General features: G+C 37.7%; 1 protein-coding gene across 3 annotated transcripts in view; it reads right to left on the bottom strand.

The window, feature by feature from the left end:
* The window catches only part of GSK3B (glycogen synthase kinase 3 beta), a 191,098-nt gene that overhangs the window by 8,051 nt on the left and 159,154 nt on the right, over positions 1-23,893 (bottom strand). For 2 of the 3 annotated variants that reach the window (XM_007532100.3, XM_007532101.3), the window contains one exon: positions 16,000-16,098. In XM_007532100.3, the coding sequence (XP_007532162.1) occupies positions 16,000-16,098 (99 nt within the window). Of the gene's footprint in view, positions 1-6,729; positions 6,780-15,999; positions 16,099-23,893 lie in introns of all 3 variants that reach the window. The other variant, XM_016192127.2, reaches the window with a different exon arrangement.

The raw sequence follows: 23,893 nt of genomic DNA, 5'->3' as shown, positions 1-23,893 counted from the left end.
CTATTAATCCACAGGTGTCCTTCCACTGGCTACTACCTGTGAGCTTGACATTCCCATTCCCCTATTCTCTCCTTTCTTGGATAAATTCAAAGCCTATACTGTAAGATCACAACAGCATGAGCTTTTTTAAAAAAAAAATTTATTTCCCCTTTTGTTGCCTTTATTGATTTTATTGTTGTTGTAGTTATTACTGTTGTTGTTATTGATGTCATTGTTGTTGGATAGGACAGAGAGAAATGGAGAGAGGAGGGGAAGACAGATATGGGGAGAGAAAGATAGACACCTGCAGACCTGCTTCACCACCTGTGAAGCGACTCCCCTGCAGGTGGGGAGCCGGGGCTCGAACCGGGATCCTTACCGCCCAGCCCCCCAGCATGAGCTTTTTTTTTTTTTAAATATTTATTTTATTTATTTATTCCCTTTGTTGCCCTTGTTATTTTATTGTTGTAGTTATTATTGTTGTTGTCACTGTTGGATAGGACAGAGAGAAATGGAGAGAGGAGGGGAAGACAGAGAGGAGGAGAGAAAGACAGACACCTGCAGACCTGCTTCACCGCCTGTGAAGCAACTCCCCTGCAGGTGGGGATCCAGGGCTCGAACAGGGATACTTATGCCGGTCCTTGTGCTTTGCGCCACCTGCGCTTAACCCGCTGTGCTACAGCCCGACTCCCTTGAGCTTTCTTAAGTGGGCATATAACAAGAAATAAATTCATTTTCTGAACAAGAAAATTTGTAAGAAGTTCATACTCTGGGCTGGGAAGACAAAATAATGGTTATGCAGAAGACTTCTGTGCCTGAAGACTCAAGGTCCCAGGTTCAATATCCAATACCACCATAAACCAGACCAGGGCAGGTCTTTCTCTTTCTTTCATTAAAATAAAATAAAATAAGTTATTTTAACAAATAAACTTAAGATTCCCAGTTCTGTAATTTAATGATCCCATATATTTTTTTTCTAAATTATTTCAACTACTTGCTAAGTGAAATTTTAGCAGCTATTTTTTGGTTAGGAATTTGCTTGATTTCACCTAAAGTCACAGAACTGTACTTATTAAAGCAACAACGGTTTTCCTACTGCAAACTTTCTGAGTATTTACTAAAATTTGGACAGTCTTGATATTTAGCAATAGATAACTAAAATCCATGTAAATCAAATCATACAGGTCTTGCTGAGAAAAAGAACAGTTCTAACCCCCAACCCCCTAAGACAAATAGCAGAGGGAGGAGAAAAGCACAAAAAGTCAAGTTTTATAAACTTACTAATATTAACTCCACTAAACCACCTGATTTACTGAGTGAGCAAACATATTTCTTTAGTTCTTCTTGGTAATATTTTCATTTTGTTCTCACTGCCAATTCTATAAATGAACCTGAATTAACATGGGATATTTATAGCAAAATGTTAGTTTAAAATTCTGATAAACTGTCATCAGATTTGGATGCTTAATGTGATTTTGTTAACTTTTCTTCCCACACATTTAAACAATAGTTCTTTAAAAGCTGCAACAGGTGCTGGCACACAGGAAACCCTCAAAGTAGGGAGTGTGGGGGAGCTTCAGGAGTGATGGAGCAAAGCTGTGATATCTCCCCTTTCTCTTACCCCTCCTGTCAAAAGGAAAAGAAGAAAAAAAAAGGCTACCAGGAGCAGTGGAGTTTTGCAGGCACTGAGCTCCAGCGATAACTCTGATAGCTGAAAAAACAAAAACAAACAAAAAGTAAGGAGCAGAGTTCAATTTTCTTCTCCTGTGTTCCTCCCCCTTCTATATGAAGGAAAATATTTGTAAAAAACATGCTATCTGGTATTATAGTTTAAAGAACAGACTAAAACCTTTTGATTACATAGGACCCAATTGTGAACAGTCAGCATTGAATGACTTGGTGCCTTTATTTTCAATATTAAGATGCTTTTCTGAAATGCACTGAAATATTTTTCATAATGAAATCAATTCTATTATGAAATATCCTGCTACAACTTTATGGCTGTTTGACTTTGGAACAAAATATTTTAATAACTTCTCTAATCCCCCCCCCATGCAAATGAAGAGTTTAACACCACTTGCTATAGATTAAGGTCTGTGAAATGCTTGCTTAGTTGACAGAGTATCAGTTTATTTTAATTGTTAAATAACAGAAAGATAAAAAAAAAAATCTAAAAATATACTAATAATTTGTTGTGACTGCAATAACCACTATCACCACCATAATAAACACCAGTGGCACTGTTGATAACATTGTGAACTTATTAGTGTGTCAGATACCATACTATGTATGCTGCAGGCATGTCATTTAGCCTACAAAGAAATCTTAAAACAAACAAGTATGAAGACTGTCCCCATTTTCACAAATGGGAAAATGAAGGCACATAGAGATTAAACAATGTGTCAAGAGTCAAAGAGGAAGAGAATGACTTTTTATGAGCAATAGGGAATAGCTGAAAAGAATCCCTATCTAAGAGAGGCGAGTTTAAGGGGACTTTCACTCAGAACTAAAAACTACACAACCCCACTATTATTGATACCTAAATGTCTATTTTTAAAAATGTATTTGCTAATGAGGACAGAAAACTAGAACATCACTGCAGTACATAGGATGCTGGAGGTTGAACTCAAGACCTCATGCTTGAGAGTTCAATGCTTTATCTACTGGATCAGCTTCCAGCCCCTCTAACAGCCTCTTTCTACTATCAAAAGGTTACTACAATAGGAGAGATCAGTGAATTTCAAAGTAAAATTTAGAGTATATTTTCAAATAGTCTATATGAGATATACAGAGATACAAATGTTTTGGAAGGAGCTATAAAGCTATTATTTCACTGACAACTAAATTCCCTAGAAGTCAATAACCTTCATCACTCTATAAAACCATTCTTACACAATGTGACAGCCACCATCTAGATGACCCCAATGAGTCATACTTCTTGATGCCCATGCCCTAATGTAGCTCCCCTCCCTCACTGAATAGAACTGAATTATGCAATAATTAAGATACTGCAGGAATGATGCTGTGTAATTTGCAGAATTACAGCATGACAGACACTGTGGCTTCTATCTTGTTCTCTTTCATGAATCATCTGGACTAGGGGACACTAGCTGCCATGATGTCTCACATTACAGAGGTCTATATAGAGAGGCTGAGGTCTCTGATATACAGCCAACATGGATTAACTAATCACATAGATAAGCAAGCCATGCTGGAAGTAGATACCTGTAGCTCTGGCTAACACTGTCACCTTAATCTTGTGAGAGACTGACCCAGAAGCATCTAGGCTTAGTTTTGTACAAGCTCTTAACCCACATAAACTGTGTGAGATAATAAATGCTCTTTTTTCAGATTATGCCCATGAGAGTATCAATAATCAGTTCTTTCTACAATGATTAGTTGTATTCAGAAGACTGCATGGGATGATCAACCGTTTTCCCTAATTCTTATTAGAGTCTATTCTCTGTCTTTAGCACTGAATATGACAAAAGGAATCTGCACATTACTGAAGCCAATTTTATTCTGGGGACATAGCACAGTAGCAGTAGCATGTGTGCATCATACATACATGGCCTGTTCCCAGCATCCCGAAAAATAAAAAACAAAAGAGACAAGCAATTTGTGTGGGGGTAGATAGCATAATGGTTATACAGAGGGACTCTCATGCCTGAGGCTCTGAAGTCCTAGGTTCAATCCCCTGCACCACTATAGGCCAGAGCTGAGCAGTGCTCTGGTTAAAATTAATTAATTGATTGATTGATTAAAAAAAGCAATTACATAATGCAGTCAAGAATAAAAACTTAAGATATTAGGTCCCCAATTGTTTGTAAGACTGTGAATTTTGTCCCAGAGTAAATTTCTATGTAAGTACATTGAGTATAGTTAATGCTGTTACAAAAAGCCATTTAAACTTGACTGTAAAAAATAATGCTCCTTATTTATACAAAATACAGTTCATGTTCTAAGAAGCTATAAAATTATTATATTTGAAATGTTTTTTTGGTGGCCAGGTGATGGTGTATGCGCTGGGTGCACATGTTGCCACATGCAAGAAGAAACCAGGCTCAAGTCTCTGGTCCCCACCTGCAGAGGGAAAGCTTCATGAGAGGTGAAGCAGTGCTGCAGGTAGCTCTGTTTCTCTCTCTCTCTCTCTCCTTCCCCCTTACCTTGATTTCTCTGTCCTTTCAAATTAAAATAATAATAATAATAATAATAATGAAAACAAAAGCATAAAGAGGGTGCACATGTTGAAATATTTTTTATGATTAAAAAGAAAGCTATTTTAGATACACTGAGTCATTTTTGCATTTTACATGTACTTTGAGAATGTTATGTATACATTTTATTATTATTATTCTCTCCCACATCCACTTTATGTGTTTCCTTTTCCCAGTAATCTTCCTATAACTGAGAGACATTACTTGTGGCAGGGTCAGGTGGGGGCATATCCAGTTAAGTGCATGTTACCATATACAAGGACCAAATTTTAGATACCCTTGAGTTAACCAGTCTACCAGCAAACCTGGAGATTTTGTCAACAACACGGCCAGAAGTAGAAAGTTTTTAGCTGCTGTGAGCTTACTGGAAGAGTAGATTTTAATTATGAAGCTTGGTTATTCAACACAGGGAACTGAAGGCCATATGGACACAGAAAATTATTTCACCTTTAAGCTGCAAGTCCTAATTTTGGAAAGAAAACAAAAAGGAATACACATAAAAGCAAGGAACTGAGAAATACCCTGAAGAATGACCAACAGGATACTCACTAACTTAATCCAGAAGATTTTACATTACTTTTGGAGGAGGGGAGGAAACTTAAGTAAAATGTTTTGACTTAATTGGAGAGAACATGCTTTGCATTAAAAATAAAGTTTCCTAGAAGTGAGTTAGCACTGCTTTGATGAAAATAATGACTAAGATAGACTGCAGGCATCTATATATAGAGACTTGCCAAGTAAAACTGAAAACTCAACACAGGTTAGACAGAATCTAACTGGTGTCAGTCAATTTGCTAAACTGACATCTGCGGAGAGAAATTTGTATTTTAAACATAGACTTAACAAAGAAGATGGGAATAGAAAAAAAAGATGGCAACACTTAAAAACTACATTCACATTCTTTAGATACAAGTTGACAATGTATAGAAATACACATATAAGCCTGCACAGTGCACCCACCCCTCTATTCTGGGCTCAATAGTGTTAAGGTATTAAAGAAATGAATAAATATGTGCACTAATAGTGGGCAATGTAAACTGGGAGTTTTCTGGAAGGCAGTCTGACAAATATGTATCAAAAACTCTTGGAACCCCACCTTTCCAGAGCCCTGCCCCACTAGGGAAAGACAGAAACAGGCTAGGAGTATGGATCGACCTGCTAATGTCCACGTTCAGTGGAGAAGCAATTACAGACGCCAGACCTTTTACCTTCTGTACCCCATAATGACTTTGGGTCCATGTTCCCAGAGAGATAAAGAATAGCAAAGCTTCCAATGGAGGGGAAGGGATACAGAACTCTGGTGGTGGGAATTGTGTGCAATTGTACCTCTTTTATCCAATGGACTTGTCAATCATAATTAAATCAATTACAAAAAGTTATAGAGGCTAGGAATAGCTCACCCAGTAGAGAGTAAGTATACTACCATGTGTGTGGTTCAGGTTTGAGCTCTGGCACCACAAGGGAACATCAAGGTAGGGATGCTCCAGGGATGGTGAAGCAGTGTTGTGGTGTCTTTCTCTCTTTCTGTCGCTACTGAAATTAAGATAAAATGAAAAAAAAAAAAAAGTGACCCGGGAGCATCAGTGGAGCTATGCTAGTGTGAGGTCCTAGAAAAGTAAAAATAAGCAAGCAACTGAAAAACTTAAAAAAGATCTTGAAATTCTCCATATCCTTCTATTTGGTGGTTTTATTTCTAGAAAACTGGGATATAACCCAAATGCCCAAGAATAAAGAATTAATTAAATAAATCTTGGACAACCTTAGAACAGTCGTTGAATACAAACGACACAGCTATATACATTACACCTGCCAAACAGCATAGTAAGCTTATTAAAAAACAAAACAAAACTGTATTTCTGTTCATTTGTAGAGACCCTATGAAATGCTAACTTTTAAAATCTTTGAAAGGGAAAAATAAATTTTTGCTTTCTATAGTACGTGTTGTGCCTTTAATAGAGAAAAATTCCCATACATTTCTGAAGCTGATACTTTTTGTTTTGTGGTACCTTGAACATGTATAGTACCACCACTCCCTGGCAGATTTTTAATTAGATAGAGTGAAAGATATATATAGACAGACAGACACATGTACACAGAGAGAGGAAAGACATTATAGCACCACTCCACCATCTATGGAGTTTTCACCTGTGCAGTGAAGCTCCCAAGTGCTGCCATGACAGAATGAATTTTCAAAAAGATAAAGTGAATTTTAAAAAAGATAAAGAGAATAATTATGATTTTTGTGGTTATTGTCTTTATAAAAAGGTCTATTACAATAAGAAATACTCTAAGTAACCACAAATAAACTCAATGAAAAGTAAAGGGAGAGAGACCACAGAAACCAATTTAAAGGGTTTCTCTGATGAGTTCATAATAACTTTAAGAATGTCAAATATCCAAGAGCAACTATAAAATGACAATATGACTCCATAAGAACAGGCCAGATTTGGTTTAAATATGTTAACAGCATAGGTTTTCAAAATAAGATCAAGAAAAGTTAAGTCCCTTGATCAGGTAAAAAGAGAAGACAGACCTTGTCCAACTCCTATCATGATTCCCTTTTCTGTTAGAACGGTTTTCAACCTGGAAAGGATATAACAAAAGTCCTAATAAACAAAATGTAGCCCAAGGAAGGTGAAGGCAAACTACCCATTTTAAATGCCTTCAAACCCAGAATTTATAGTTCAATAAACACATTCTAAATGGATTATAGAAATTCACAATTTAAATGTATTTACATTTTCCTAAGCCTTTCAACTCTTGATAGAAAAATTCAAAAGTTTTCTTAACAGTGCATTTTACAAAGCCTTTCATAATGCTATTATGTAAGTATTTTAAAAGTTGTCTGTAATTAAAGCAAGTAGCAAGGATAACCAGTCAATCAGAAATTACCAGAAAAATAATCTCTAGTAAGCCTTGTTTAATTCATTTATTTTTTAACTTTGGTAAAGATCAAAAGAAAAATAAGAAAAACCTCTATCGGGGCTGGGTGGTGGCGCACCTGGTTGAGTACACATGTTATAACGCACAAGAATCCAGGTTCAAGCCCCCAGTCCCCACCTGTAGGGAGAAAGCTTCACAAGTGGTGAAGCAGTGCTGCAGGTATCTTTCTGTCTCTCACCCTCTCTATCCCTCCATCCCCTTTCAATTTCTGAATGTCTTCAATAAATAAAGATAGTAAAAAGAAAAAGAAAAGAAAAAAAGAAGAAAAAAGAAAAAAAAGAGAAAAAAGAAAAAAAAAAAGAAAAGAAAAAGAAAAACCTCTATCTAGTAGGCCAGTTTTGTACAATCCCAGGTTATGATCACTGATGTAAACATACAGGGTGTAAAAATACACGTAAGTATAAATATATATCTAAAATTCTCAGTAATTCTCAGTAAGTAAAGAGATAAACAGAAATCAGTGGTTTTCAAATTTGGCTTAATTAGCAGAACCACTGCACTAAAAGAAACTGTATTCAGAAGACTGACATATAGAACAAGTTAAGAGAACTTTTCTAGTTTCTGCCATATTTTATTCATCTGGCATTGGACCAGATGACTTCAACAGTGATTCATATTTGAGTAGTAAAGCTATTTCTTGAAATTTTATTTTTAGATAGTCTAAATGAATGGCAACCAGAATGTAGTATGCATTTCTAACATAACTATTTGTAATGTGAAAAAACATATAATGAAAAATCATTCTTGTAAAATGAGAATAATGCATGTGATATTCAAGAAGTCCCTGTATCAGTCAGGTTCATTATTAATTGTAACACCTCAGATAATGAGGTTTTGAAAACAAATTTTAAAAATGTAGAAAATCTTTTGAGGCAAAAATAATCAACTCTGGTGGGACCTGTATAGCATTATGCCCCTATTAATCTTATAATTTTATAAATCAATATTAAAACCTATTCAATGCAACCAGTAACACCTTGACATGTTTCACTTCAGACTGTGTCCAGAGATGTCAGACATGGAATGTCAGCCCTCCAGCTTCATTACTTTGGTGAAACCTTTCCTAGCTCATAGGATTCCTTAATTCCATTTCAGGTGGCGCACTTCCTAACAAAGCCACAGAAACCTAGATATAGACCAGGGCCCATGAGATAGGGCACATGTGCTCATATATCCTTAAGTTAGAAGAAAATATATACCTTAAAGTAAAAATACACAATAGTTTGCAGTGACTCAGTAAGTACAACAAGCAAGTAGAAAGGCCTAAAAAAAGACAACATAAAGTACCTAATCAAATAGTTTCTATTTAGACCTAGTCACCCTCCTCCCCTACTTCCATTTTAACTTCCCTTGATCACTCCAAAGCTAACCTTATCAGACAAAGTACAGATTACAAAAGCTGGTAAGAGCAAGAGAACTGGCATACTTTAATGATGACTCTTTGGTCACTACCAGGCCACCCCATCACTAGTCAGGTAGTCCTGGGATTCCCACACAGACATGAGGGACCTAGACCTCTAACAGACCCCTCTTGTCACTGTCACTGGTCATCTCCGTCAAGAACAACATAATGGACCCCTTTGTGGGCCCCTATAGGGCCTTGCCCTCAATGTGGATCAACAATGGTAGGGACTGTTCCAGGTAAGGAGGGTGGGCAATATACCCTACCACCTGAGGAAGATGGGTGCTGAAATAAGTGCAGCCTGAAATGTTCCTAGCTGTGACCACAGAATGTGACCTAAGACCTACAGGGATGCAGAGTTTACACAGGTTCCTGTACTGAATATGAGCCCCAGATTAAATCAATGGGGTTTATAGCTGACAATATTTATATACTTTTCCCATATTTGGGAGCTATTCTCTTCCCTGAAACAGCTTTCTAGTCCTTTTTCCAAGAATGACACCATTTCCCCAGACAATACCTTGGGTCCACCTGCATGTTAGCTATCAGGCTCAGGCAAAAACTAGTAATGTCATGGGCCCCTTGCAATATACCTAAAATAGACCAACTATCTTTTTCCAAAACGGAGACCCCAAATCTTCATCTGCAATATTACAGCCTTTAGGTTCATGATCAGTCAACAATTTGTACTGCTTTGTATCTTTAACTCTTTCAGCCACCAGGTTCCAGATGCTACCATGATGCTAACCTGACTTCCCTGGGCAGATGACCCCACCAATGTGTCCTGCATCCCTGCCTCCCCAGACCCCTGTCCCATTAGGGAAAGAGTATGGATCAACCTGCCAATGCCCATGCTCAGCGGGGAAGCAATTACAGAAGCCAGAACTTCCACCTTCTGCATCCCATAATGATCCTGGGTCCATAGAAGGATAAAGAATAGGAAAGTTTTCAGGGGGAAGGAGATACGGAGTTCTGGTGGTGGAAATTACATGGAATTGTACTCCTCTCATCCTATGGTCTTGTCAATATTTACATTCAAAAAATGGGTTCTAATGATAAAAACATGAAAATGGAACTCAATTTAAATAATGGAAGAGGTTATTGTGTGCATAGACAGAATGAGCAGAATTCAAATAAATGCAAAGTCCAATTTTTTTTGATGATATGTTAAAAAAAAGACAACATAAGGGGGTTGGGCAGTGGAGCAGTGGGTTAAGCGCACGTGGTGCAAAGCGCAAGGACCGGCGTAAGGATGCCGGTTCGAGCCCCCAGCTCCCCACCTGCAGGGGAGTCGTTTCACAGGCGGTGAAGCAGGTCTGCAGGTGTCTTATCTTTCTCTCCCCCTCTCTGTCTTCCCCTCCTCTCTCCATTTCTCTCTGTCCTATCCAACAACAAACAACATCAACAATGGTAATAATAACCACAACGAGGCTACAACAACAAGGGCAACAAAAGGGGGAAAAAATGGCCTCCAGGAGCAGTGGATTCATGGTGCAGGCACCGAGTCCAGCAATAACCCTGGAGGGGGAAAAAAAAAAAAGACAACATAAAGTACTTAATCAAATAGTTTCTACTTCGACTTAGATACCCACCTCAACTACTTCCTATTTCACTTTCCTCAATCACTCTAAGTCCAGCCCTGTCAGATAAGGTAAGGACTACAAAAGCTGGATAAGAGCAAGAGACCAGCACAGCACACTCTGATGGCCCTTTTTGTCATTACCAGCCCACCCCAACATCTGGGGTTCTAGTCAGGGAATCCTTGGATTTACACATAACTAAGATGGGCCTAGACCTCTCCTCTACCAGATCCCTCTATCTCCCATCAGTAGTCACTTCCATCAGGAACATCATAAACCCTCTCATGGGCTTCTACAAGTTCTTGCCCTCAATGTGGGTCAACAATGGTAGGGATTGTCCCACTTTCCAAAGGGAGGCTGTCCCACTCTGCCACTTGAGGAAGATGGGTTCTGAAATGAGTGCAAGCTAGAATGTTCCTAGTTATGACCAGACCATGGAATGCGAGCTCAGACCTACAGGGATGCAGAGGTTACACAGGCTCCTGTGCTACATATGAACAGATATGGGCCACAGATCACATCAATGCAGTTTACAGTTAATGGTATTTATATACTTTTTCCATATCTGGGAGCTACTCTCTGCCCTGATCCAGGTTTTTAGTCCTGTTTCCAACTCTGACACCACCTCCCCATGCAATACCTTCAGCCCACCTGAATGTTAGTTGTTGGGCTCAGGCAAAAATTAGTAAAACTCATGGGCTCCTTGGAATATATCTAAAACAGGCTTCCTAGCTCCTTCCAACATGAAGACCCTAAGTTTCATCTGCTATATATTATTTTACCTTTAGATTCCTTTAAATTACATTTAAATTGTTTAAATTATTAAACATTTTTTTCTGCTTTATATCTTAATGCTTTTCAGCCACCAAAACTTGCAGATGCTACCATGATGCCAACTGGACTTCCCTGGGCAGACAACTTCACAAATGTGTCTTAGAACCTTACCTCTCCACAGCCCTGTCCCACTAGGGAAAGGCTGGGATTATGGATCGACCTGCCAACACCCATGTCCAGTGGAGAAGCAATTATAGAAGCCAGACCTTCCACCTTCTGCACCCCATAATGATCTTGGGTCCATACTGCCAGAGGGATAAAAAAACAGAAAAGCTTCGAATAGAGGGGGTGGGATACGGAACTCTGGTGATGGGAATTATACCCCTCTTATCCTTAATCTTGTCAGTCATTATTAAATCAATAAAAACAAAATTTAAAAAAGAAGTAGCAACATAGAATAAAAAAAAATGAAGATGCCCACCTATAATGCATTAAGAATTTAACAAAATCTATTATCTCAAAGTCAAGAAAAACTGATTACAATTCAAAGGTTCATGATAATAGTTAAGTATTTATGGCTGAAAGGATCTTTATCAGTCTGAGCTGTTCTGCTTTCATCTACTTTAGGGTTTTGTTTTGTTCCTAGATGAAAATACAAAAAAAAAAGTCCCAAGGCAGTGGTCTAGGAACTTTTGTATTCTGATCTGTATATCTAACTCAAGACATATTTGACAGGAACTAAACTTCATTAATACTAAGTATCAGTGAAATGGTATTTTAACAAATCAGGTGATAATTTAAGGGTTATGCTTCTTTTTCTTTTTTCTTTTTTTTGCCTCCAGGGTTATTGCTGGGGCTCGGTGCCACTGCTTCTGGCAGCCATTTTCCATATTTATTGGGTAGGACAGAGAGAAATTGAGAGGGGAGGGGAAGACAGAGAGGGAGAGAGAAAGGCAGACACTTGCAGATCACCACTGGTATCCTTGCGCTGGTCACTGTGCTTCTTTGTACTATGTGTACTTAACCTGGTGTGCCACCTCCTGACCCCCGAGGGTTATGAAAATTCTTCTCTGAATTTTTTCTGACATAAAATCAATTTTTTAAATTTATTTTTTACCAGACCTCTGCTAAACTTTGGCTTCTGATGGTACTGGAGTTTGAGCCTAGAACCTTAGTGCCACAGGCCTCTCTGCTATCTCCCCAGTCTGACATAAGAACAAGGTTAGATGAATAGAAGGGATATTCTTAGTCTAGTGAAAAATATGCTTCTTTTGATAAGGTCATCTCATAAATTTTTACATATTTTCTCCTACACAAACTTAGGTAATTACTTGGTAACTGATACTTATATACAGTGATTAATTTGCTCAAGGTCAGTTAGGATATACTATTGTGGTGCTGTAACTAAGGAGGGTGACTAGAAATTCCAAAATCTGAAAACTTTCCAGATTCACATCTTCAAGGTTTAGAACTTTGTAAATCAACAATTTATTTTTATTAGGAGAAGACCCAGAAATATTTTATGTGTAAAATTTTAGCCATGTTTGTAAATAGCTACTCTCCTGGGACGAGAGATGGGGTGACAATTTACCAGTGAAGAGAGTCATAAATTCTTTTTTTTTGAAGAGGATGGATGTCAAGCCTGCCTCCTACAAGGTTGTATATTTTTTTTTTCAAATGTGTTTAGGGGTGAACCAGAAAGGAAGTGAAGGCAAGACTGTCATAAAAGGGGGGGAGTATATAGATATATAGATAAGACAGTTGTATAATCAGCCAATTATTGGTAATATTGGTAGAACTAGTGCAGTTTCCAATGAAGAGGGTGGAACACAGTGGTGGGACCTGTATGGAATTATGCCCCTATTGACTTACAATTTTGTAAATCAGTATTAAATTTCAAATAAATTAATTAAAAAAAGAAGTAAAAGACCTGTATACTGGAAACTGAGTCACTATTAAAGGAAATAGGAAAAGATACAAAGTGGAAAGATATTCCATGTTAGTGGACTGGTAGAATTAACATCATCAAATGAATATTCTAACCAGAGCCATATACAAATTTAATACAATACCCATTAAGGTCCCCAATTTTTTGCCCCCCTTTTGTTGCCTTTGTTGTTTTATTGTTGTTGTAGTTATTATTATTGTTATTACTGATGTCATCATTATTGGATAGGACAGAGAAATATGGAGAGAGATGGGGAAGAAAGAGAGGAAGAGAGAAAGATACCTGCAGACCTGCTTTATCGCTTATGAAGAGACTCCCCTGCAGGTGGGGTGCTGAGGGCTTGAACTGGGATACTTACGTGCGCTTAACCCACTGCACTACTGCCTACCCCATCCCCCCTTTTTAGGGAGAATAGATCAAAAGTTACAAAGTTTATCTGGAACTAGAAAGTACCTAGAAATCCCAAGCTTGGGGAAAACAAACAAACAAACAAAAATACAGAACTGGAGGCATCACAGTCCCAGATCTCATGTTATAGGGCCATTGTAATCAAAACTGCCTGGTACTAGAACAAAAAAAGACACATGGACCAATAGAATAGAATTGAGAGCCCAGATGTAAGCCCCCACACCTATAGACACCTAATCTTTGACGAAGGTGCCCAGACTACTAAATGGGGAAAAAAGAGTCTCTTCAGCAAATGGTGTTGGAAAAATTGGGTTGAAGTGTGGAGAAGAATGAAACTGAATCACTTCACCAGACACAAGTGTAGACTCCAAATGGATCAAGGACTTGGATGTTAGATCAGAAACTTTCAAATACTTAAGAGGAAAATATTGGTAGAACTTTTTTCCATCTAATTTTTTTTTTAAGATTTTATTTATTTATTAATGAGAAAGATAGGAGGAGAGAGAGAGAGAGAGAAAGAGCCAAACATCACTCTGGTACATGTGCTGCCAGGGATTGAACTCAGGACCTCATGCTTGAGAGTCTAGTTCCTTAGCCACTGCGCCACCTCCTGGACCACTCCATCTAAATTTTAAAGGCATCTTTAATGGTATGAATCCAATTACAAAGAAGACTAAAACAAACAAATAAACAACAACAACAAAACAATGGGACTAAACCAAATTAAAAAGCTTTTGTACCATAAAAGAAACCAACACCCCCCCAAAATCCTTATAAAATGGGAGAGCTTTACATGCCATATACGAGGCAAAAGACTAAAAGACTGAAATGTATAAAGAGCTCACCAAACTCAGCAACAAAAAAACAAGTGACCCCTTCCAAAAGTGGGGAGAGGATATGAACAGAATATTCACCATAGAAGAGATCCCAAAAGCCAACAAACACATGGAAAAATGCTCCAAGTCACTGATTGTCAGAGAAATGCAAATAAAGGCAACAATGAGGTACCACATCACCCCTGTGAAAATGTCATACATCAGAAACAATAAGGGGCTAGGTGGTGGTGCACCAAGTTAAGCACACATAGTATGAAACTCAGGGACCCGCACAAGGATTCCAGTGTGAGCCCCTGGCTCTCCACTTGCAGGATAGTAGCTTCACAAGTGGTGAAGCAGGTCTCCAGGTGTCTCTCTCCCTCTCTATCTCCCTCGCCCCTCTCAATTTCTTTGTCTTAGCCAATAAAAAAAATAAAAATTGGCCACCAAGAGCAATGGATTTGTACTGCTGGCATCAAGCCCCTGGAGGAAAAAAAAGAAACAATAGCAACAACAAATGCTGGAGAAGTTGTGGGGGCAAAGAGTCCCTTGCACTGCTGGTGGGAATGTAAATTAGTTTAACCCCTGTGAAGAGCAGTCTGGAAAATTCTCAGGCTAGAAATGGATCTACTTTATGACTCTTCAATTCCTCTCCTGGGCATATATCCTAAGGAACCAAACATACCCATCCAAAAAAATTTATGTATACTTATGTCCATAGCAGCATAATTTGTAATAGCCAAAACTGGAAAAAAAAATGATGAGACAGAAGTTGAGAAATAAGAACAGAAAGGGAAACACAAAGCAGAATTTGGACCGGGTTGGTGTACTGCACCAAAGCAAAGGACTCTGGTAGGGGAGGGGGTTCAGGTTCTGGTGCATGATGGCAGAAGATTCTTTCTATAATGGAATCAGAATTTGGTGCCATTCTTTCACCTACAAAAAAAAAAAAAAAAAAAAAAAGCTGACTTTGCGACTGAGCAATGGCACACCCCATTGAGTGCTCATGTTACCATGCGCAAGGACCTGGGTTTGAGCTCCTGATCCCCACCTGCAGGGGAGAAGCTTCACAAGTGGTGAAGCAGAGCTGTAGATAACTCTCTACTTTCACCTTCCCTCGCAATTTCTCTCTGTACTATCAAATAATAGAAAAATATATCAATAATCTATTTTAAATATATAACTTCGCTTTCACTGAATCATGTTACACTGAATTTAGTTGAGCCAGAGTATAAGAGTTTTGTTCCTACTTAACATTCACCCCATGAGCTTAAAATTCATAACCATGTACCTAATACAGTTATTTGTTCCTATCGAATATTAATCTTTCAGGATGTTAACTAGTAAAGAAACTTAAAGCGTTTCTAATCCATTGTTCAACCTTTGTTCTAGAAAATCTGGACGGAAAGGTCTGTTTTATGGTTAAAGTCTATCAGCACATGCTACCTTGAAAAAAATCATTTAAACTTGATTAGTTTTATTAGTGTCTGACTAGTTTGCTCAGTCTGTGAAATGAATGGCACTGATGTCCTAGATTAACACTATAATAAACAAATGTATACTGAACCATGCTTAAAGTAGTTAAATGTCAAAACATTAAAACTATAGCCCATTTAGAACAAAAATGAAATAGCCTAAGTTAAATAATACACCTGGTAAATCACAGAATCAGGTTAGGTTACATCAGTTATTCACACATGAATTGTGAAGTGACCCCTCTGCAGATGGGGAGCCAGGGGCTCAAACCAGGGTCCTTTTGCTTTGCACTATGTGTGCTCAACTCAGTGTGCCCCGTGGCCCCCCGTGTATTTTTTTTCTTAAATAAAGCAATATTTGACTATGTTTTTGATACAAATGAAATCTAGTAGTGGAAGCAGTAAGGTCTTCTAACCAAAACATTATGTTTTTATAGAAGAGGCTTCTGTGTTCTTACCTGAGGCTGCTGTGGCATTTGTAGGGGTTGAAGCAGCTGCTTGAATTCTAGCATGAGGAGGAATAAGAATGGCAGCTAGAGGTGGATTACTTGACAATTCTAAAAAAAAAAAGTTAAGGCATATATCAGAACCTATTCTTACATTATGACATTACCTTTATTGGTAATAATGTAAAGCATGGCACTGAGACACTGGTCTGACATGGCAAGAGAACAAGATAAAACCTGCATCTGAAACTAGATTAGTGATCTAGGAATCAACTTACAAAGAAAGTTCACATATCTCATTGTAATACATAACTAAGGCACTGTCTACTAAAGTTACATTGGGAAATAAAGATATCTTGGGGGAAGGTATTGGAAAAAAGTTTGAGTCTTAAAAAAAAAAACCTTCTTCTGTTTGCTTTTTTTTTTTTTTTTCTTTTCTAGGCCAAAACACTGCTCAGTTCTAGCTTATGGCAGTGCTGGGGATTGAACCTAGGACCTAAGAGCCTCAGGCTTGAAAGGCTTTTGCATTTCAACCATGATGTCATCTCCCCAGCCTCTTTTTTTTTAAATGTCATTGGGGCTTCACCCGTCTAGGCTGGTATTTTAGACAGGAAAAAAAAAAAAAAGACAAAGACAGAGGGAAAAGACCACAGCACTGAAATCTCCTTTGGTATGGAGGATTCCAGGCTCTAATCTTGCCAGTGTGCACTGCAAAGCAAGCACACTATATAAGTAAGCTAAATATTTATTTCCATCTTTCATAAATTTAAATATACTAGGTTTTCCCATACTACTTTGACAGTATTTGACTACAGAAGTTGAGAGTAATTTTGTCATAGAAAAGAGAATTAGACTATAGTCTCCATGTCTACAGAACTGTATTCAATACTTACTAGTCAATATTCAAACACCAGTAAGAATGAATTTTTATGTTTAAAAATCTCATTCCTTTTATAATAATTAAGAATATCTTTATTCTATTTTAATTTTTTTCCTGTAAGGTTGTTATTTTTCAAGTTTGAAATAGGATTTTACCAGCACATGAGAAGTTCTTCTCTGTTAACTATATAAAAACTGGTTTTCTGTACAGAATGGTTTCTTTTCTTTAAAATATTTTTATTTATTGGTTTATTTTGAATAGAGACAGAGAAATTGAAAAGGAAAGGGATCTGTAGCAGTTTTACCACTTGTGAAGCCTTCCGCCCTGCAGGTGGGAGCTGGGTGGGGGTTGAATCTGTGTCCTATTTAGCAAGAAATAAGGTTGTAAATATACACCTCAAGAATTAATTTTTAAGACTTTGGATTTGACGATAGCAAGGAGTGGTGATGAGCTTGTGTATGTGTGTATATAGTGCTAGCTTATCCTTTGACCTATAGTATATGCTTTGTTAATCCACATATATACTGCACAGAATAAAACAGTTAGGAAGTGATTACTTCTAATCTAGTTTAAAAAATAACGTAACATATACCAAACATAAAATTATTATATTTATTTATTACCAGAGTCAACACTTGGGCTTGGTATCGGTACTATGAATTCAACGTTCCTGGAGACCATTTTTTTCTTTCTGTTAAGCATCCCCCCCTTCAGGTGGAGAGTGGGGACTCGAACCTGAGTCCTTGGGCATGCTAATATGTGCACTTAACCAGGTGTGCTGCCACCTGGCCCCAAACTGATTTTTTTTTAAGTATATGACTTGTTGGGTTGTCAGAAAGTCATGACACTATTCTGTTTTTCTATGCAAAAATGCATGAATTTTTCAATACTCCAGCTTTAGTGTATTGATTCCCACAGGAGAGGAAGAGTCTATGATAACATTACATTAAGTCAGTTCAATTTTACTTTCTAATCTTATACCAATGAAAACAAGAGAATCATATATTGTCCATGGCAATATCTTTATGGTCCTAGGAATACAAATAAATGCATGAAAAAGTAATTACTCACTAATTTAAAAGTAAGGCAGATTTACCATCCTAATTAAGATTAAAATCTGCTAAAACAGAAAGGCTTTTTCTTATCCAACCAACTACCCACTCACACTACCATCTGAAAATACTGAGCCTAAAACAGCATACTAGGTAGTAATGGAAAGAAAAATGTAATTGGCTTTGTTGTTGTTAAAAGTAATTGTCTTGTATAAGCAGAAATAGTAAATGGAAGGGCAACTGCAATTTGCTAGTAAAAAAAGCATTTGACATTTGAGATAAGGGTACTTATAAATTAAAGGATCACTATACATCTAACATCTAAAAATAAATCTGAAAAAGAAAAAAAGATGACTACAGACATTAGTATAAGATTTTGACAAAGATATTTTTATGATAATCTTTGCTATAAACAGAGTAGTCTCTAGTCACCAAAGCCCCATGCTGTCCATCTTCTCTCTCTCTCTCCTTTATTTTACCAGATTACTGATCTTCCTGTATATCTGCAGGTTCATTTGTAGGATATTTTATGCTTTGTTCTGGTTAAGTGTGAATGAGTATGCACAGAGAGGCCTTGAAAAATGTAACTGGGGGTTGGGTGGTAGTGCAGGGGGTTGGTTAAGCGCACGTGGCGCGAAGCACAGGGACTGGCATAAGGATCCCGGTTGGAGCCCCTGGCTCCCCACCTGCAGGGGAGTCGCTTCACAGGTGGTGAAGCAGGTCTGCAGGTGTCTATCTTTCTCTCCTCCTCTCTGTCTTCCCTTCCTCTCTCCATTTCTCTCTGTCCTATCCAACATCAATAACGGCAATAATAATAACCACAACAATGATGAAAAACAACAAGGACAATAAAAGGGGGGAAAAATAGCCTCCAGGAGCAGTGGATTCCCAAACCCCAGCAATAACCCTGGAGGCAAAAAAAGAAAAATGTAATTATCTTTTCCTTTATGTAATTAGATAGTTACTTTGGTGTTGGCTATCAAGGAAAAATGAAGAAAATAAGGGCAAGAAAAGGAGAAGCTAAGTAATCCTGGAAACTCTACTACATCCAAAGACAAAGAGTAAGTAAAATTCACTGATTTACAAAGACAAGGTCCTTAACTTGGTGTTTTCAGTGAGTGGCTTTTGGAAGCAAGCCAATAACATTTGAGAACTTTCCTGAGTCAAACATCTTGGAAGATAAAATATACTAAACTAGGCGATCACAGTTCTGCATCCCTCCAGCTCTATACCTACTGTTCTTCTCTGTTTTTAATTATGGGCACTGCTTACAGTTCTTTTTTTCTTTATTAGTTCAACTCTAATTCACAAAGTCACAGCTCTGCATTTGTAAGGAAATTCTTGTACTTTTGCTAAAGCAAATTTTAATCATAAAACTCCCCCCACCCGAGAAAGAAACAGGGCATCATCAGCACATATGCTTTAGGGGCAGAACTTGAGGCCTCAGGCTTGCCAGATCTGTGCCCTACTGCTGAACTATCTCCCCAGAAATATATTTTATCTCAATCTGGATGGTAAATTTGACTCTTTTAGACATGAAGAATATCATGCCCTACATTCATTTTCATCCCATTGTGTGAGGACAGAAAATGAGAACTTTGTGACCCTCATAGTTGAACTTTGTTGTAATTATAATTTTTTGCTTGCAATAATTACAAATGACTCTCAATCTTCCTATCAATAGTATTTGTAATAATGAAATGGAGGCAATTAATGTAGACGTAAGCTGCAGTGAAAAAAAATGCAGAAAACCTTCAGAGGATAAACTAAAGCAAAGAACTTTTCAAGCACTTCAGAGGATAAACTAAAGCAAAAGAACTTTTGCACTTCAGAGGATAAACTAAAGCAAAAGAACTTTTCAAGATTACAGAGTGTGCACTCAAAGTAAGAAAACAAGGAACACATAGAAGAGATAGAAAATAAAAATCAAGTTAGTTATTTATTTGTTAAATACACTTGTTAAGCTTGAGAGCAGGGTGACAATGAAGGGAGTACCTAAGTTTATAAGACTGAGATGGGGCTTTCTTTGGATAAAAGGGATAAATATAAGAGAGAGTGTCATATCAGTGTTACCTCAAAAATATGACTCAAGATAACTCGCCAATATCTAGGTGAATTTTAGAAAAATTAAAGCATGACAACTATTTCTCCAACCAACTGTAGTAAGACCACTCTTCAAACAACTACACATAGATAAATCAGGAAACATTAAAAATGCTTTGATGGCATATCAAGTATTATTTGTTCCTTAACTATATATTTAAATGTAGGAATCAATTAACCAAGATAGAGCTTGATCAACGAAGAGGTTAACTAAATTAATTTACTTAAATGTTGCTCCATTGTGGTTTATAACAAATTATATTCTGAAAAAAAGTCAGAATGAAGTCATAGGTGCCTCTCTTCCTCTTTGTCTATCTCCCCCTCCCCCAATTTGTTTTATTAAATTAAAAAAAAAAAAGATGGCTGCCAAGAGCAGTAGATTCACTGTACAGGCACTGAGCCCCAGTAATAACCCTAGTGGCTATTAAAATAATAATAATAATGGAAGTTAAAAAATGCCATGAAAAGACAAAATGCAAGGGGGCTGGGTAGTGGTGCACAGGGTTAAGTGCACATAGTACTAAGCACAAGGACTCACACATGGATTGGGTTTTGAGCCTAGACTCCCCACCTGCAGAGGGGTCACTTCGCAAGAAGCAAGTCTGGAAGTTATCTATTTTTATCTTTCCCTCCCTTCTCAATTTCTTTCTGTCCTATAATAAAAAAAAAAAAGGAAAAAATGGCTGCTAGGAGCACTGGATTCATAGTGCCAGCACTGAACCCCAGCGATAATCCTGGAGACAAAAAGAAAAAAAAAAAAAGACAAAATGAAAAAGCTGGGAAGACAGTATAATAGACACTTACAAAAAAGACTTTGCTGCCTAAGGCTCCCAATTGCAAGGTTCAATCCCTAGCACCACAAGCCAGTGCTGAGAAGTGGTCTGATTTAAAAAAAAAAAAAAAAAAAAAAAGGAAAGAAAGAAAAGACAAAATGAGAAATAATTCACTGGCTAGGGAAGTGGGCTTGGGCAGCCCAGATTTGAGTCTTGATTTAAAGTGGCCTAGAAGCAGTGGAGGATATGTGAGGGCCATAGCTCAAAAAAGAACAAACACACACACACACACACATACACATGACTCAGATAAAATACTATTTCTGGATATTAAAATAAAATTTGAATCTAGTTGGAAAAAATATTATCTTTTTTAAAATTTATTGAGGGATTAATGGTTTACAGTTGACAGTAAAATACAATAGCAATAGTCTGTACATGCATTAACATTTTTGTTTTCCACGTAACAATTCAACCCCCACTAGGTCCTCTTCTGCCATCATGTTCCAGTACCTGAGCCCTTTCCAGCCCTGCCTGCAACCCTCGAGTCTTTTACTTTGGTGCAATATACCAACTCTAGTCTAAGTTCTGCTTTGTTTCCTTTCTGAGTTTATATTAAAGTTTCTTATCTTCCAAATTGGTGATGAGGCAAGTAAGAGATTTTTACATCTTTGGCATATATATATATGTAATGTGAAAGCTAGGAATATATTTGAGATTACAATTCATATATTAACCAGGAGGAAGAAATCTAGCTTTTTATTGGCTAGACCTACTCTTATAATGATGTAGCAAAATACCACTTATCAGGCCAAAGTGAACCTTCATAGTGCTACATATTTTTAATGTCTTGGTTATGTATCAACAACCACCAGTGTTTTGGTATTCCCAGAAGTGTGCTTGTCCAAACTACATGTAGAACTTTTAGTCAAGGTATTAGTGTTTTTATTCACTCACTTAACTGGGGTTTACAATACAGCTATTGTCATACAGGTAAGGGTATTAGCTTTTGATTATATCATTCCATATTCATCCCAGTAATGTGGCCTGCCGGGATAGCCTGAGGGTACTTCTTCCCGAGCTAGTGCTCTCTGGGTTGGAGAGAACTCAACTGGAGCTGATCTAGGCTGCTGTGTGGGAGAGGGATCAGGAACTCGTGCTGCACCAACTTCCGCAGGAGATACACTCTGGAACTCTCGGAGCCGGAAAGCAATTTCCAAGTGTCTTTAATCAGAAGAGCAGCTGTTTTTATACTCTCCAAGTAGGGTGGAAACAGGATGTGATATAGAGAGGGTGGAGAGAAAAGTGACTGGTGAAAATCAGAGTGTGACAAAGAAGGGATCAGTGTGTGACAAGGAGGGGGTGGAGCAGGAGAGAATCCTATCATAGAACCACCAATGCCCTGGAGGGAGGTGGAACTTGTTAACAGTGGTTATGTAAATAGAATAGTGTTAAACAGGGGGAATTTAAACCAAATGAAACAGAAGGGGTCTCATGCATACCAACAGTGGCCAATACAGCAGAATAGAGCAAATAGACTCAGGGAAATGATTATATGTAAATGATAGTTCATATCCAAAAATTATGAACACTGTTCACATAAATCTATTTCCTAGCATATTCCAGCCTTATAATAGAGGTGGGATTCACAATAAAGATAAAAATTGATTCCACTTTGAACTTCTTGATTCTACCTACTTAAAGTCTTATTCAGCAACATCCAACCCTTGAGATCTAGTGACCAAAACGGAGAAGAGGATGTATCAAACGTCTGTCTTGGTTTCTAGTACTGCCAATAAGGGGGTTCTGGGACACTGCAGTCAATAGTATCAGAAAAATAAGAAGACCAACACACTCTTGAATTATGAATTCAGGAGATCAGAAGAATCTTTAACTTTTTTTCTCTTAAATCATAAGAGAAAAAAAGTTAAAGATTCTTCTGATCTTTTATCTGACTGCATCAGATAAATACTTGTTCTAATTCCATGAAAGTAATCCTGATTACATCTGTGGCGTATTACTCATGGCACAATAACAAACATCAAACCTTCTTCACTGTATGTGGCAAAACAAGCACTATCTAAGTGAGATACATTGCCAGCTCATGGAGTTTTCTTTAGAATCAATAAAAATGTTTTGGGACTTGATAGCAGAGATAGTTGTACAATACTGTGAATAAATGCCACCAAACTGGCTAAAGTAGTCTGTTTTACATGATTTTTTTTTTACCTAGAATTTAATAAAAATGACAAATTTGCTTTTATATTTTATTCTCTTCAGTAATAATGGAAAATTATTAGCTGACAATGAAAGAATCAATATAATTACTTCAAAAAGGGTACATAAAGAGTGAAACTGAAAACCTGGGTTTAAACTCCCTCCCCTACCTGCAGTGCTGCAAGTATCCCCACCAATCCATGCCTCCATAGCTCTCTGTATTAAAAAAAAAAAAAAATCAGCTAGGAGCAGAGGATTTATAGTGCTTAGGTTTCTACAAAGTTTCCCATTTAACCAGGAAGCTTTTCCTAGTTCATTTCAAGAAACAAAATGCTTGGAGAAGAAGGCCACTTTGAAAAAGTAAGTTAAAAAACATAGCACTGGGGGCTGGGCGGTAGCCAGCGGGTTATGCATACGCAAAGCGCAAGGACAGGCATAAGGATCCCAGTTCGAGCTCCCGTCTCCCCACCTGCAGGGGAGTTGCTTCACAGGTGGTGAAGCAGGTCTGTAGGTATCTGTCTTTCTCTCCCCCTTTCTGTCTTCCCCATCTCTGTCCATTTCTCTTTGTCCTATATAACAACAACAATGACAACAATAATGACTATAACAATAAAACAACAAGGGCAACAAAAGGGAAAAAAATGATCAAATTGTAAGTAGGGCACCAAAGTAAAAACCCAGTGGTGAGGGGTAGGCATGTAGCTTCCTGGGCCAGTGGGGGGTGGGAGTGGGCGGGAGGGATGGGTCACAGTCCTTTGGTGGTGGGAATGGTGTTTATGTACACTCCTAGCAAAATGTAGACATATAAATCAGTAGCTAATTAATATGAGAGGGGGAAATCAATTGTATGTCTCAAAGTTTCTCAAAAGACAAACTGAATC

Source organism: Erinaceus europaeus, chromosome 9 (assembly GCF_950295315.1).
Source record: "Erinaceus europaeus chromosome 9, mEriEur2.1, whole genome shotgun sequence".
Taxonomy (NCBI): Eukaryota; Metazoa; Chordata; class Mammalia; order Eulipotyphla; family Erinaceidae; genus Erinaceus; species Erinaceus europaeus.
This window is presented reverse-complemented; position numbering and strand designations above follow the sequence as displayed.